Here is a 16,907-nt window from a genome sequence, read left to right as displayed (position 1 = left end):
AAGTTTCTGTGCCAGTCCGTCCCCGCTGGACTGTGAGCTCAGGGTCCCCCCAGGGGAACCAGCTCTGGGCCGCCTGCTGGTCGGCAGGAGGCCGGGAGGCCGCAAAGCCGTGCCCTGCGGGGGGCGGCGGGCCCCTGCGGGTCCCACGATGCTGGAAGGAGAGCGCAGGCACCACGCCGCGGGATTTTAGAAGTTCGAAAGGCCTCGGCTCTTGAGCCTCGATCGTCGGGACCCGTCAGCCTGAACCGTCCAATGGTCATAAGGGGGACATGGTCCAGCTGTACGAGCGGCGGACCTCGTGGCGCAACGGTAGCGCGTCTGACTCCAGATCAGAAGGGTTGCGTGTTCAAATCACGTCGGGGTCAGCTTCCCTCTTTGTAAAGGTTCTGCTCACTTTTCTTTATTCTCATTTTCAACCCGGTTGGAGCCCCATTGCGCAAGTCAGAAAAGAAGCTCTTCCTAGGGGCCGGAAGGGGAGGGTCCCGGCTCGATGTCGCCCCGTCGGGGGAGCGCAATGATGTCGCGGTAGTTTTTGTGGTAGATCCGGGTACTGTAAATCTGGGCCGATAGCGGGTCTCCTGAGGACTGACGCACGCTCTGTACCGCTCAACCCAGAGGGTCTGGCGCTGGCGCAAGCTAGAAGGTCGCTCGGTAACCAGAGCTCTGCGAGCCGCTGGGCGAGATTTCTCGGGACTCACCTCCCTTCGCGACGTAGTTGGGCTCACGCTTACTCTGAGAAGAGTCCAGACCCCAGAGAGAAGATCCTAAGTGACTTGCTCGTGGACGAGGTGGCCGAGTGGTTAAGGCGATGGACTGCTAATCCATTGTGCTCTGCACGCGTGGGTTCGAATCCCATCCTCGTCGGTTTGCGGTTGTTGTAGCCTGCCTTCGATTTTTATAATCCAAGAATTTCTCTTCTTACCTTCGGTCTGCCAGGATTCAATTTCTGTGTCGCCCCTTCACCCTCTCTCGGTTGCGGCCGCGGATTTCGTCCCTTCTACCCTGTTTTCCAGTACGGCCAAAGGTTGGTGAGGAAGGCACCCTGGCATTCAGTCACCTGCCATAGAACTGACCTGGCCAGGCAAACGAGGTGGAAAACTATATAAGTCGGGCGCCGTGGCTTAGTTGGTTAAAGCGCCTGTCTAGTAAACAGGAGATCCTGGGTTCGAATCCCAGCGGTGCCTCCGAAGGTATCAGTTACCTTTTGCAAACACCGCAAGGAAAGAGCTGTGGGCATTTGGCGCTTATATACATAATTTTCCACAGCTCTTCGGGAATCTGCTAGTTGCTATCAGGCGGCCTTTTCTATTTCCGGTTGTGTGCGTCAACGCTACGTGCATGTCGTCAGTCTTAAGCTGTATGTTTGCACCTCGATCTGCCGCCAAGCACCATAGTGGCATTATTGTGCTTGTCAGTGTTTTGGCTTGGATGTTGCTTCCCGAAACGATAAGTGATTCCGTTTTCGTATTCTGTTTTCCTGTCTCCCCAAAAAATCTTACCCATTTTAAAATTTTCCTGAAGAGAGGACTGATCAGTAATTTGTATTTTACATAGATTCATTTTTTCGAGGCCCCTGTCAGCTGGCCGGTTAGCTCAGTTGGTTAGAGCGTGGTGCTAATAACGCCAAGGTCGCGGGTTCGATCCCCGTACGGGCCAGTAACATAACATTTTAAAAATGTGTACTGCTAATTTCTTGTTGCTTAGGGAAGGCTTGTGGAGCATTTCTAATACCGGAACTTTTCACACCCCAAAGAGAAACGTGCTTAAATTCCTTCCGAGTCGTAGTGTCTTGAGAGAGCAGAAAAGTTTAAGGAAACTGGATCTCTTTCTGTGATCTCTGTTTCCAAATCTCCTGACCATAACGGGGGGCTCCTGGAATTTACTATGTGACGGTAAATGGAAGGCTGTCCGGGATTGTAACAAAGATTGTTTCAGACCATACATATGGCACTGATCAGCAGAGTGTGAGAAATGGGGTCAAGAAAGGAGTTAGCAAGTGTTTCCACTCTTTCCAGAGCCAAGATGTCCAGTTTGCCCAGGAACTGAGAAGACGACCCTTTCCCTTTTTCTTCTGGATCACCTTGCTTCTGATTCTGCTTTTACTGGGTCTCTGAGCCCAGATCTGTGTCTTACATTTCCCCTCCGTTCTGCTGTTCAGGAGCAGGAACCATATCCTTCCCCATGTGGCCTGGGACCCCCACCCCACTCGCAGCACCGGCCCCAAGAAAACTCCACGGAAAGACTGACCTTCATGCCCATACCTTTGGCTCATCAATCCCTTAACCCCACACAGACAGAGTCTCACCCTTAGCAGCAGCAGCACTTTAATTCCACAAAAACTCAGAAAGCCAAAACTGATTAGAACACTCCACAACAGGTGGGCTTCAAACCCAGCAACAATTCTGTCTGAACCCTGAGAGCAGTGAGACCCCTCCCAACTCACCCCCTCTACCATGCAATACATTCCTTCTAGCTCCACCCAGGTTATGGCTGGGGAAGTGCGAGGGCAGGGGGCCAGAGGGCAGAAGCAGGGGGTTATCCATCTGCAAGTGTGCATCCTTGTCTGCATGGTGTGTGGCCAAGCTTGTGGCTCAAGCTCCCACAGCCCCTGGCACCTGAGATGTGACCACTGGAGGTCAGGGTGGCCACAGTGGGGCTGGAGCCTCCCCTGTTCTCCTTTCTTGAGAACATATGGCAGTCATGTCTCCCAAGCCCAGACCTAAAGCCCTGGCTTCCCAGAGATGGTGCTCTAACTAGGGAAGAGAGTTGGGAGAACAAGGTAGCTGCAGATGGCCAACTGAACAGAAGCAGAGCATCAACCCCACCCACCAGGAGAGGCTTTAGAACTTCCCCGTGTACACCTGCATAAGGCCCAGGTAGTGGTCGCGGGCCTACTAAATGTATCTGGAAGAGCCTCCAATATATAGGCCTCCCCTCAGCGGGCAGGTCCCACCAGGGCTCCCTGAAGAGTCCTTAGGATCCTGCTGGACCCTGGCGTTGCCAGGCCTCTCCTGCCCTCCCGGTCACTTGCACAGGGCCTCCAACACCTCCAGGGTGCGTCGGATATCCCGGACTTGGCGCGCCAGTCCCTGAACTGGCTGCAGAGCCCTCTCCAGCTCCTCACAGCGTGCCAGCAGGGTGTACATGCCCTTGATGCTCATGTCCACAGCTTCGCCTAGGGAGTCCACGGCATCACGGTAGGTCTGGATGCAGCCCACGCTCAGCGCTGTCAGCTCCTGCACCGCACCACCCAGCCCGCGAAGCAGACGGTCCACCCTGCCGCCCAGCTCCCGACTCAGCCTCTCCAGGTCCCGCAGCACGTCGGGGTCGATGGGAGGAATGGCCGGAGTGGGTGGGGGCGCCGAACAGGGCCGCGCAGGGGCAGGGGGCGGGGGTTGAGGGGCGCCGCTCAGGCGGATCTTGAGTTGCAGGTTGTTGGCGACAAAGTGGGTGAGGTCGCCGTGGCGGCTCACCGTGCCCTCGAGCTCCAGGGGGCTGGATATAGTGGCGCGCCGCCCGCCGCCCGCGCCACACTCTGCACCCCCTGAGGACCCGGCGCCGCCGCACGCCCCGCTCAACCCGTCCAGGCTGCGACTGTCCTGAAGGCGGCTGGAGAAGGAACGGCCAGCCCTGCTGGCTGCCGCCGCCTCGTCGTCGTCTTCCTTCTCCTGCTCAACATCCAACCCGCCGCCTCCAGGGCTCCCTCGACGGCAGACGCCCTCGGATGCAGGCCTGTCCTCAGGGTCCTTGCGCCGGGAGGACGCATACGGGTCGTTTTCGGGACCCGGCGCCCCCCGGTTGCTCCCTGCCCCAGAAGGCGTCCCTCCGCGGCCCGGCTCTTCCTCCGGAGCCTCCCATTCTGGCGGGTGGACGAAGCTGCAGCTCGAAGTCTTCGGGGACGCCCTGGGGAGGCGGCTCGCGCCCCCAACGTTCTCGGCCTCTTCCTCCTCGGACAACCGGAGGCCTGAGGGCGGCTCAGAGGCCGTTCGGCCCGGGCCGCCGCCGAAGATCGCGGCTTGCTGTTCCCCCAGAGCTAGAAGGCCTGCTTTGGGCCCAGGCCGCCCCCGGGGCGACTCCATACTGCAGTTGGGGGCAGGAGCCAAGGAATTGGTTCGCCCCGGCTCAGGAGGCGTTGGCGGCGCCTTTAAGGGGCGTTGTAGAGGCGCGCCGATTGGCCTTGGGCTCACAATGGTCAGGACGGGAAGAACACTCTGATTGGTCCCGGCAACCAGGAAGTCCCAGGAGAGGAGCTGTTATTGAACGACTGAACGCACGTGAGAACCAGCGGGGTGGAAAGAAGGAGGTGACAGCTACGCTCGTCGCCCCGCCCTTTCAAAAAGTTGAGGGGGCAGATCTTAAAGGTGAAGATCCTGAAATAACGGAGTCCTCCGGGGGCGGGGCTAGGGCTCTTTCCGCCCACAATTGTCACGCCCACAATTGCTGCTTAACAAACACTTACAGTGCGGACCAGAATTGGGGTTCCTAGGAGGTTTGGGGGATGGAAGTAGTATATCCTGCTTGGACCGTCGGGATTCAACCGCAACTATTTGATCAGGAAGGATGAAACCAGAATTCTCAGCAGAGCTTGAATGGTTCGTTGCATCGTCCTCGGCTAACAGACCGAGCAGATGAATTGCCCAGAACGACTCACAGTGGACAGCGAAGCGGGCTTTTTAAGGGCTTTCCTGTGTCTTTGGCACTCTGTTCTCTGTCTCCTGTCCCCTCCAGGTCTGAGTCTCTCTCCTCTTGGAGGATGGTATGTGATTTTGCCACTACGTAAAATATTCAACAAATTAATGGCCCTGAAGTTCAGAGCCCTGGTACCATTCTGATCTCATCTCTTCCTTCTCTTCCCCTCACTGGTCCTGCTGTAGCCGCCCTGGCCTCCTCACAGCTCCTGTGACAAGACAGACATGCTGCCCCCTCAGGGCTTTACACTTGCTCTTGCAACTCCCCTCCCGCCCTCCCCTTTTTTTGAGGCTGGGTCTACCAAGAAAAATTTTCACCTTGGATATTCCTCCTTCCCTTCTCTCCTTCAGGTCCTTATTCAAATGTTATCTTTTCAGTGAGGCCTCCCCTTACAGTCTGTTTAAAATTTCAACCACTTTCTCCAGCAATTCCCCATCTTCCTTCTCTACCTCTTCTCCGGAGCACTTATCACCATCTGACATACTATACATTTTGCTTACTTGCTCATGTAAGTGCCATGAGGGTAAGACTTTATGTCGGTTTTGTTCTCATTTGTAGCCCCAGTGCTTAGAACAGTACCTAGCGTATAGTAGGTGCTCAGTAAATATTTATTAATTAAATGACCCTAGGCCATTAATTTCCCCTTTCTGGCTTGAACTCATTCAAGATGTGTTTCTATCACTTGCACCCAGAGCCCTGACTAATACAGCATGAGACCAATGGTCTACTGTAATCTTCTCCCCCTCTCTTTGGGAATGACACCCCCGCCCTTGTCTTCCTTTTACTCCTCAGCAAGCAGATGCTCTGTATTCTGCAGGTGACAGAAAACACAAGTTGAACCAACAAAAGCAAACAAACAAAAACAAGGGGAATTTATTGTCATACAATAATGGTCTTAATGTGTCAGAGAAGCCTGCATTCAGTGCCCTAACACTGTCATAAAGGGCCTGGTTTCTTCCCAAGGGAGTAGCTTTATCCCAAGTGGGCTTCTTCATGGTGGCACTATGTCATTTGTCATTCTTTGGGAATTATAGTTGTCTACTTGAACTGCTATAAAAAAATATCATAAACTGGGTGTCTTAACAGAATCTATTTTTTTTTCTCCCAGTTCTGGAGGCTGTAAGTCCAAGGTGACAGCTGATTCTGCTCCTGGTGAGGTCTCTCTTCCTGGCTAGCAGACGGCCACCTTCTTGTCTCCTTATATGATGGAGAGAGAGAGCTAGCTTTCTGGCCTTTTCTTATAAAGACACCAATCCCATCATGAGGACCCCACCCTCATGACCTCATCTAAACTGAATTACCTCCAAAGGTCCCATCTCCAAATACCATCACATTGGGAGTTGGGGCTTCAACTTCAAATATGAATTTTTGGAGAGACAAAAATATTCAGTCCATAACTGCGATCGTTTGTCATTCTCTTGGGCCTCCCAGGATCTGAATCCCAGTGTTTGAGGACTCTCCCACCTCATTAGGCAGAGCCCATCTCCCACTACAAAAGCTGGAATACCAAGCAGTCACTTTCCCAGATTCCCTAGCACATGGCTCAGGCTCCACCATGGTCTACTGGACCACTTCTGCAGTGGACTTTTTCCTGACTGTGTAGACTCCAAGCCTAGTCCTTTTAGAGATTCCATGAATTACCCAGGATGCTCATAATAAGGTCTGTTTCAGCTTAAATGAACCTGAATTGTTTTCTGTTGCATGCAACCAGAAGCCCTGGCTGATATACTCCCATACCTTCCAGAAGGGGAGGAAGGACTAGCTTCCGATGCATCTTTCCCAGGAGCCCCAGTTAATCTCTCGTCACATCTCCTTGGCCTAAACTGGTTCACATGCCCAATTTAGTCACTTTGGTCAGGGTGATACCATGCCTTACTGACTTAGGATTTGGAAGCAATCACTCTGGCAAGGTGATTGAAGAATTGACTGATTAGGTTAGAACAATTATGCCCCTCCTGGAGCTAGAGGTGGGTCAGTTCCCTCCAAACTGAAGTAGCAGCGACACAATGGAGGACGGAGGAGGGGCTATGGGGGAGCAAAACAGTGTCCACTACATTAGGGGTCAGCAAAATATGGCCTGTGGGCTAAATCCAGCTCTCCACCCATTTTTATATGGCCTATGAGCTAAGAATGGGCTTTTTTTTACCTTTCATACTCCATCTCAGGCCCATATGATGCAATGAAGGCCCAACTGATGAATGTTGATAACTTTAAGTGCTCAGGCTGGGGGAGAATTTGGAGGTGTGATCTGTTCAGAGGGGCTAAGAAAATAACACAGGCTATTGACTTCAGGGGCATCTATTCCAAAAGAAAGGTATAGAATGGCATGAGACAGCTTGGCTGGCATCTCATGGTCATAACATACACACTGGATACTGACATTGATCCTCTAGATTTGCAACCTTCCTGAGCTCAGAGGATTTTTTTTTTTTTTCTTTCTGATTTATTCACTCCCCTGCCTCTAGAACAGTGCCTGGACTGTGGAAAGCACTCAATAACTATTGTCAAACGAATAAATCTAACCAAAATTTTGATATAACTACATCAGAAGGATGTAGGGACAGAAAATGCACATGTGTATGGTGGCAGTGGAGTGAAAGAATGAAACCTGTACATTTTGTAGCAGGAAAACAATAGATAGAGCCTAAAACTGAAAACTTAAGAAGTAGCAACAGAAGCCTGTGATTTGGAAATACATGGTAAACACCAAAAACAAAACAAACCCATAAAAGGATTTGGAATAGGCTGTCTGTGGGGAGAGAGAAATGGGCAGACTCTAGGGTTTTTTTGGGCTTTTTTTAAGCCTTATAACATCGTTCAGTTGTTTTAATCTATGGGCATATGTAGTGGGTTGTATGGTAGCCCCAAAAAAGATATGTCTGTGTCTTAACCTCTGGAACCTATGAATGCGATGTTTTTTTGGAAAAAAGGGTCTTTGCAGATGTAATTAAGGATCGTGAGACAATATTATCCTGGATTATCTGGGTGAGCCATAAATCAAATGACTAGTGTTCTTATAAGACACAGAGGAGAAAAGAGAGAAGACAGGAAGGCTGTGTGAAGACACAAGCAAGAGACTGGAGTGATGCAGCCACAAGCCACGAAGTGCCCAGAGTCACCTGAAGCTGGAAGAGGCAAGGGAGGACTTTCCCCTAGAGCCTTTGAGGGGAGCATGGCATTGCAGACAACTTGATTGTGGACTCCTGGCCTCCAGAAGTGTCAGAGAATACATTTCTGCTGTTTTAAACCACCGAGTTTGTGGTAATTTGTTACAGCAACCCTAGGAATTGAATATAGCATGAGTAACTGAGATGAAAATAAAAACATTTATTGATGTTCTTCACCACATGGCTTAAAAGAGCAAATAATCAACAGATGCAGAAAAAGCATTAGGTGAAAGTCAACACCTATTTTTGATTCAGAAAAACCCCAACAGACTCCACGCTTCCACTGCAGGGGGCGCGGGTTCGATCCCTGGTCGTGGAACTAAGATCCCGCATGCTGTTGCGGCTGACCCCGAAACAAACGCCCAAACCCTTAGCAAACTAGGAAGTGACCAGGCCTTCCTCAACCTGATAAAGGACATGTATTAAAAATCTACAGCAAAAAAAAAAAAAAAAAAATCTACAGCAAGCATCATGTATCTAGCAGTGAAACCTTAAACCTTAGGTTAGGAACCAATGACTGCTTCTATTCACTCCTGTGCTAGAGCCTCATCAAAGCGGAAAAACAAACAACTTCTGGGCACAACAATGTTCAATTGCTCCCGGGTCGGCAGGAGTGAACCGGAAGAGGGAAAGAATAGAGGTCAACTAAGAGCAAGTAGTAAGAGAAGGTGGGCAGAGATGGCTGGCGTGCAGGCGTAGCAGAGTGGAGCTGAAGCCCCCAGCATCCCCAGGTCTGGGAGTCAGAGCAGGGGAAAGAAAAGACTTGGGGGTGGGGTGGAGCTGACCAGGTGGGGGTTAGAGCTGAGAGGGCAGGGTGCTCCCAGGGGCAGTGATGCAATGCCAGTCCTGGCACCCGGCATGGGCAACTCCCCCGCCTCCTCCCCACAGGTGACAGCTTCCTTCACAGCAATTTCTGCCTGTAAACATCTACACTCATCAGTACAAAAAGCTTCAGCCTTTATTAGATAAAGAGGAGGTAGAAGACAGATGCGGGAACAGGCCAGGGACCCCTTCTCCTAACTACACATACACAGACATACAGACACAACTGAGAAAATAACAGGGACAGTTCAGGGGACAGACTGAAGGGCAGAGGGGGGCAGCACCCTCCGGGAGTGGGCCCGGACCCAAGGGTGGGCTGCGACCTGAGCCAGTGGCAGGCGTTCTGAAGGGTTATGCTTGAGAAGCTTGGAGATAAGGTCCTGGGCTCCTGCAGGCATGGAAGGGGGGATCTTCAGGTCCACCTGCAGAGGTAAAGGAGAAGGAGGGCCCCAGCTTTCATTCTGGCTGCTTTCCCTTCACTGCCCATTTTATTTGGCGAGTGACGTAAGCCCCACAACCACGATATGCCCACTCCCTGCCCCTGGCCCCTGGGCCAGCACAGACCCCAACCACACACCCGGGGCTAGCCTCCCACCTTGACGATGCGCCGATACGTCTCGTTGTGGGAAGCACTCTCGAAGGGGGGGTTTCCCACAAGCAGCTCGTAGCAGAGCACTCCGATGCACCACAGATCCACCTTCTCGTTGTGCGTGCGCCCCTCGATCATCTCTGGGGGCAGGTAGTCCAGGGTGCCACACATTGTCTTCCTCCTGGAGGTGGGGGTGAGTGGGCAGGGATCCCAGGTCCAGACCTTCTCTCCTTTCCCTGAAGCTTGACAGGGAGCCCAGAGACCCCAGGATGTGCCAGGGGAGTGTTCCAACCAGGCTCTGACGGAGCCTTTGGGGTAGGAGTGGGGCGAAGACATACACTAAAGCCCCAGAGGTGGGCTTACACACTGCCTCTGCGTTTCCACACTGAGGGCTGTGTGTTAAAATAATCAGATATGAGGTCAATGTTCACCTTAGAATTAAAGGAAAAATCTCAAATGTCCATCAAGCACATCCTGCTTACATTAATCAGGTGACATCTCTACTATGCACTATTATGAAGGCATTAAAAGTGACGTGGGGGCTTCCCTGGTGGCGCAGTGGTTGGGAGTCCGCCTGCCGATGCAGGGGACGCGGGTTCGTGCCCCGGTCCGGGAGGATCCCACATGCCGCGGAGCGGCTGGGCCCCGTGAGCCATGGCCTCTGAGCCTGCGCGTCCGGAGCCTGTGCTCCGCAGCGGGAGAGGCCACAGCAGTGAGAGGCCCGCGTACCGCAAAAAAAAAAAAAAAAAAAAAAAAAAAAAGTGACGTGGGCGTATTCTCAGTGATATGGCAAGAAGGTCCCAATATATTTCAAGTGAGAAACCTGGGTGGCAAAACTGAGTCTCCTGTTTTGGTTTTTTTCTTTTTGGCCACACCGCGTGGCTGGCAGGATCTTAGTTCCCCAACCAGGGACTGAACTCGGGCCAAAACAGTGACAGCGCGGAGTCCTAACCATTGGACCACCAGGGAGTTCCCAGAGAGTCTCCTATTTTTGTAAAGATATTGCTGTGTCTGTATATTTACATAAGAACCACCCAGAATGTCTCTGGGTAACAAGATCTGGAGTGGTTTTACTTTGAATGCCCCAGCCTCACCCCCAGGGCCGGCCTCCTGGCCCACCATACCTCAGGGAGGGGGCGTGCACAGACCAGCCGAAGTCAGCAATCTTCAGCTCTCCCTGGAGCCCCAAGAGCAGATTCTCCGGCTTTATGTCTCTGTGAATCACTTTCTTCCCGTGGCAGTATATCAGAGCATCCGCCAGCTCCTCCATAATCTGGGGGGCCAACGACAGGCAGTCAGACAAGGATAGACCCCGGGCTGCAAGCAGCGTCCCCCCAGCCTCCAGCCCCCGGCCGGTGCCCCAGGTGCCCACCCGCCCCGACCGTGGCTGTTCGCTGCTCGTCAAAAGTGTGGCTTTTCTGCAGCTCCTTGTAGAGCTCCCCCCGGGGGGCATACTCCAGAATCAAGTAGATCCTTCGCCGGTCATAGAAATAGTTGTAGAGACGCAAGATGTTGGGATGCCTGGGAGAGGAGACAGAGGAAGCATCAGGCTGTATCCTGGCATAAGGAAATGGGAAAGATGACAGGTCCCACTGCAGCAAACTGGGTCAGGCTTGGGCCAGGCAGGGGACACCAGGCTGGCGGTGCTAAGGGGGAACTGGACGCAGCTCTCTGGGTTCAAGGCTCTGGCCAGGACTGAGAGCTCCTTGGGGCTGCCTGACCACAGCTGCAGAGAAGACAGTCCGGATGTGGTGGGATTGGAAGAGGAGCGGGGGGTTGAGGCGCCAGGGGTACTGTGGCTCGAAGGGCGCTGCCGCGTACTGCAGATGGGCCTGGATTTCGATCTCCCTGCGCAGCTGGTGCTCCACACCCTCCTTCTCTATCTGAGACTTGAAGAGGACTTTGAGCGCCACGATGAAATGGCTTTTCTTCTCTCGAGCCAAGTACACATTTCCAAACTTGCCTTTGCCCAGAGGACGCCCAATCTCAAAGTCGTCGATTGTGAAGGAACGCCTGCTGGAGGGGGGGTGGGGGGTGGTAGGCAGCTGAGTACCGGTTAGTCGGTCCCCTGAGGCGTTTGCCTTCTCCCTGCACCTCAGCCCATCCTGCCCGCAGCCCTGTTTCTCTTCCAGGGGTGCTGAGGATGGATCAGGCTTTCTTGCCTCCCTACTCCTCCTGCCCTTACCTTCTACCTCCCCCATTTCCTACCTGTTCACTGTCCCTCCCCCTCTCTTGCCACCCCAAGGCTTGGGGCGCTTACATTGAGAAGTTTGGGGTCCGACTGTTGTTCTCCACCACCTTCTGGAGAGGGGCAGCTAAGGAAAGAACAGGGAAATTGAGGCCATCCCTTGACATTTTCATCCCCGTCCACCTTTCTCAGACCCTAGTCCCCTCAGGTCGATGCCCTCCCCTTGTCCTAGTTACCTGTGGGCTGGGCGTTGGAGCGGCTCATGAGGACAAGCGCAGAGGGGGTGACAGGCTCCTTCCGGAGGACTCTCTGGGGCAGGGTGTTCAGGCCAGACTGAGCCTGAGAAGGACCAGGGGGGAGCTCTGAGAGTGCCTTTATCCCAGTGACCGGGTTGGAATGTGCTACAAGCAGCATTTCAGGACTTGCTATAAAGCCACCCACCCACCTACCCAATCCCCAGTTCAAAGAGGAACACTGAGACCACAATTTTCCTACTCAGCCCGAAAACTGCTCAGAGCCCCATAGAAAATGAGTTATTAATAAACAACCTAAGTCAGCCTAAGATAGGGACTTACCCTCACACCTAACCTCTCACCTCTTTGGCCCTGGCCCACTCCACATTCTCAGGCCCAAGGCTGTCCAACCTTCAAAGTCTTGTCCATAACACCACTCATTTACCCAGTGCCCCACCCCAGGGGGCAGTACAGGCTGGGGTAATGAACACACAAAATTCAAGGAGCTTTAGCACAGTGATATTCTCATGGTCCCCTAAGCTCAGTCTGTTAAGTCTCAGATAAGGTCCTTGTGGCCTTGAGTGTTCAGCAAATCTCAGTATTTACCCCTTTGCCACAACAGGCTTTAGGACACTGAGGGCTACTCTAACGGCCCTGGACCACTTTTCACTTTCAACTTCTGAGTAATATACACCCCTTTCTTTTAGGAGTGACCAGTGTGGGCATGACAATGTTTTCTCATTCAGCCTCCACTATTGACAACCTCATTCAGAGATTCACCAGGGAGGCAGCTGGTGGACAAGGGGACATACGGACCCCCCCAGGATACTCAAGCCCCGCAAACAGAGAGCAAAGCCCACGCAGGGCCCCTTCTTTCTTCTTTAGCCAAGAGAGGAAGAAAGCCTCAGTGCCCCTACAGACCTGTTTGCAAACAGTGATATTAGCATGGAATTTACAAATAAGCAAGTTGAACAAAATGGAGTGCAGAAATAGATCCACATATATGTGGGAATTTAGTATATGTAACAAAGGTAGCATTTCAGATGAGAGGGTAGACTCTTCAGTGAAAGGTGTTGGGACAACTGGAAAATAAAGCCATTGAATGCTTACTTCACACCAGTCATTAAAATAAATTCTAAATTCTTAATTTAGACTTGTCCTGGACCTTTTAAACTTATAAACGTATCTAAATCCTTCCAGAGTCTATTTCTATTTCCTGCCTAGCCTATTTTTTCAGGACAAGGGTTGGGAATCATGGCCAAAAGGCCAGACCCTGCCTGCTCAGTCCCAGATGTCATCTGGATGTGACAAACAGGCTCAGCTCTGCAGAGGTCCTCACAGGCTGGTCAAACTCAAGTTGGCAGCACCTGATAGGATGTGGCTACAAATGACCAGACTGGGGCCCATAAACTAGTGCAAAGCCGGGAAGAAAGTGGTAAGAGGATCGCCCTCTGCAGGACCTCAAATCTGCAAGCGGGACCTCGCCACGCGGGTGGGGGGAGGGGAAGTGGGAAAGCCCTTACCGTCTGCCTGCCGTAGGGCCAGGGGTAGGCGTTCTCCTTCTGGGCCATCCTTAGAAGGGAAGGGGGAGGGAACTGGGCAGAGAAGAGAAGCAGAGCCGTGAGAAGCAGAAAAAAAGGAGAGAGAGAGAGTGAGGGGTCGGACAGATCTAGCCGGAAGCGCTTGTCTGGGGCTGGTGAAAGGGAGCAGGTTTACAAGCTGGCCTCATCAGGGCGCATCCCGGAGCTCGCCTCGCTGCCCCAGCCCTGCTACCGGCCTCACCCTTTTCCAGGACCCTCTCTCCACTTTAGAGCAACCAGCAGCCCGGCAGAGTGCGTGCGGGCCCGCCCAACGGACCCCCCGACCTGCCGGATCACCTGACCTCTCCCGGCGCAAGGCCCCCGAAAGGAGGACAGCTCACCTGGAGCCGGCGGCACAGCCACCTCCCTGGCGGCTGGGAAACAACTGAACCTTCCCGGCCGCGCCCACGCAGATATCCTTTCAAATCTCCCGCCCTGGCCCCATTGGCTGAGCGCGCCGCCCATGCCCAGTCCTCATTGGATGGGTGTCCCATTACGTAGCCCTAGGGGCCCAATGGAAAAGGTGGAATGCGAGCGCCGGAGCAGCTCGGGTTCCGGCTTAGGAAAGTTTCCCTCGACCGCCGAAATAGTCTCATGGGTTTTTTTTGTTGTTTTGTTTTGTTTTTAAAATTTAAGTCATCGATATATCTGGAATTTATCCTTGTATGAACTAGGGTTTAACTTTGTTTTTTGTCAGAGAGCCAGTTATGCCGGCATCATTTGTTAAACAAACTGCACCATTCCCAAGGGAATTTAAATGCTACCTTTGATATACTAAGTCAGATTCTCTATTCAAGTTTTATTGCTTGTTCGTTTGCACGTGTGTTTCTTTTTTTTTTATTTTAATTTTTTCGGTACGCCGGCCTCTCACTGTTGTGGCCTCTCCCGTTGCGCAAGCTCAGCGGCCATGGCTCACGGGCCTAGCTGTTCTGCGGCATGTGGGATCTTCCTGGACCGGGGAACGAACCCGTGTCCCCTGTATCGGCAGGCGGACTCTCAACCACTGCGCCACCAGGGAAGCCCTATTATTATTATTATTATTATTATTATTATTATTATTATTATTATTATTTTAAGTTTTAAATACCTTATTGAAATACAGTTGATTTACAATGTTGTGGGGGGGGGGTTTTTTTGGCTGCATCGGGTCTTTCTGGTGCGCAGCCTTCTCATTGTGGTGGCTTCTCTTGTTGAGAAGCACGGGCTCTAGGCACCGGCTTCAGTAGTTGTGACTCGTGGGCTCTAGAGCGCAGACTCAGTAGTTATGGTGCATGGACTTAGTTGCTCCGGGGCACGTGGGATCTTCCCCGGCCAGGGCTCGAACCTGTGTCCTCTTCATTGGCAGGCAGATGCTTAACCACTGCACCACCAGGGGAATCCATGTGCGTTTATTCTTATGTCATTATTATTTTGTTCTTTGAGTCTTTTACTCATATTCCTAATAAGAATTTTCTACCAGAGGACCTTTCTCTGCAGGTCCCCCAACCGAGGCCAAATTGCTTGGACCCACTCTCACTTTTCTCCTTCTTGCTGCACTCCCTTCTCTGCTCTTTCCAAAGCCAAATTTCATTATTGGGTTAAATAAATAGATTTTGGGACCTTCTATGAAATAACTAGTGGATATTTGTAAATACTGCCTGTCCAGCACCCTTCATCTTTCTTCTAATAATAAGACTCTAACTTCGCTTTAGGGAACCACCTGTCTCCCCATTCTGTGTTGTTGGTTTCTGTTGCTGCCAGCCCCAAATCGCTAACTTGATGGAGACACGTTGTAGAGGACTTTGTGGTTATCTAGCCAGCATCCATTCTCCCAGCGATTCCCACTTCCTGAAAGCAACTAGAGTTTTGTGGGTCTGAGAGGGAAGCTGACCCCATCCCAGGTCCAGGAGTGGACCCTGTCTGATTTACACCAGTCAACACCCTTTATTCTGGGATCATGGTCACTGGTTCAGGGATAAGCATGTGACCTTAGTGAGTCAGTTAGTGGGAATTTTAGGATTCTTGCCCAGAATGCTGGACAGAAGCTCCTTTTCTCCTGCTGGAACTGGGCAAGAAAGCACATAGCCTGCATTGCTGGTGGGGGTGCTCCTGCAGGGAGCAGGCTGAGTACGAAGCTGACATTGTAGAAGGCAGAAGAGAGGCCTGGGAAGAACCCGAGAACTTGATGACAATGTTGAACGTCTGGATGCCTATTTCAGCCATTTCCTTCCATGACCCAACAGGTTTCCTTCTCTAATGCATTGAGTTAAGAGTTCTGTTATTTGCTGTTAAAAGCATACTAACTGACACACATCTACAGACCTAGAGTGTTTGTAGTCATCTGGGTTGAATGATGCAAAACTACTGACAGTCAATCATTCTGACCTACAGAAAATACCAATTTCATATGATTCACCCCGATGTAAATGAAATAAGTCCTAATGGGTTTCTAGATCAGTTCACAATGCTTTTGGCTGCAAGTAACAGGAAACGCAGTTAACACTGGCATAAACAGTAGACATCTATTTTCTCTTACATAACAAGAAATCAGAAAGTAGATAGTTTGGCTCAGGAACTGAACAATGTTAGAGGTCTGGATTGGCCTCTCCGTGATTCTCTTAACATTTTCCCATTGCAAGATGGATTCCAACAGTCTCTGTCTCTTTTATCAGGAAAATCAGAAGCCTTTCTAAAAGTTCCCAATATGGGAATTCCCTGGCGGCCCAGTGGTTAGGACTCGGTGCTTTCACTGTCAGGGGACCCTGTCTGATCCCTGGTCAGGGAAGTAAGATCCCCACAAGCCCCAAGGAGCAGCCCTCCCCCAAAAAAAGTTCCCAATAGATATCTCCTTGCCTAGAACTGTGTCACATGAGTACTGCAAGGGAGGCTGGTAACTGTGAGTATCTCTTCCAGCCCCTACAGTTAAAGCAGATCGGGGGTGTGGTGGTAGAAATAGGCATGTGCCACTGGAGGTACAGTGCTGTTTTCACTCAGGGTCAGCCCAACCCTGCTTCCCAAGATCAAGGAGCCCATTTCAATTTCAGTGCCTTTATCAACATATTTGGCATAGAGTGACTAGCTAATGAAGATCTTTATAAAAATCCTGTCGCTTGCAGTATACTTTATGCCTCATAATCTAGTGAAGGGAGACTTTTCTAGAGCCTGTCAGGGACACAGTGCATGGGTGGGATATGCCTGTTAGATCCCACACAGTATCTCTGTCCCCCGGAGTCTTTAAATTCCCACTTGCACATTATGTCGGAAGACATTTGGCCTTTCAGGAATAGTTGATGGGCCAGCATAAAATTTAGATTTGTATTATTCACAAAAAACAAAGCAAAACAAAACCTATCTGTTCTAGCAGCTAGGCAACTATCAGCTGCCTGTTCCAGTTAGTGAACAAAATCTCTGTTATTTACCCCAGTGCTCCTCAAACGATCTATAGGGAAGAACCAGTCTTAATTATTGCCAATCCATCACAGATTGATACTTTTATAAAAATGAGTTCCTTGAAAAATGAAATCTAAAAAATATAAAAATAATAAGCTCAGGCTTCCCTGGTGGCGCAGTGGTTGAGAGTCTGTCTGCCGATGCAGGGTACACGGGTTCGTGCCCCGGTCCGGGAGGATCCCACATGCCGCGGAGAGGCTGGGCCCGTGA

The 16,907-nt window shown here is 51.5% G+C and overlaps 2 protein-coding genes across 3 annotated transcripts; both read right to left on the bottom strand.

The window, feature by feature from the left end:
• Positions 1–1,686: 1,686 nt before the first annotated feature.
• On the bottom strand, positions 1,687–4,130 carry BORCS6 (BLOC-1 related complex subunit 6). Its single transcript, XM_079905516.1, has one exon. It carries the CDS (start codon positions 4,077–4,079, stop codon positions 3,024–3,026), a length of 1,056 nt encoding a protein of 351 aa, XP_079761642.1. The 5' UTR covers positions 4,080–4,130; the 3' UTR covers positions 1,687–3,023.
• Positions 4,131–8,926: 4,796 nt separating this feature from the next.
• Positions 8,927–13,259, bottom strand: AURKB (aurora kinase B; the record flags this gene model as incomplete). 2 transcript variants are annotated; one of them, XM_079904936.1, is made up of 8 exons in its annotated part: positions 8,927–9,100; positions 9,274–9,448; positions 10,392–10,540; positions 10,650–10,788; positions 11,089–11,280; positions 11,528–11,582; positions 11,692–11,794; positions 13,212–13,259. In XM_079904936.1, the coding sequence occupies 8 exons, from the start codon at positions 13,257–13,259 to the stop codon at positions 8,927–8,929; spliced, it is 1,035 nt and encodes a 344-aa protein (XP_079761062.1). The 2 variants fall into 2 exon arrangements, with proteins under 2 accessions (XP_079761062.1, XP_079761063.1); XM_079904937.1 differs by lacking the exon at positions 11,528–11,582 and having other exon boundaries at positions 11,089–11,335.
• Positions 13,260–16,907: the final 3,648 nt, after the last annotated feature.

The sequence above is a fragment of the Stenella coeruleoalba genome (genome assembly GCF_951394435.1).
Source record: "Stenella coeruleoalba genome assembly, chromosome: 19".
Taxonomy (NCBI): Eukaryota; Metazoa; Chordata; class Mammalia; order Artiodactyla; family Delphinidae; genus Stenella; species Stenella coeruleoalba.
The sequence above is the reverse complement of the archived record's forward strand: the minus strand, read 5'-3'. Positions and strand labels throughout refer to the sequence as shown.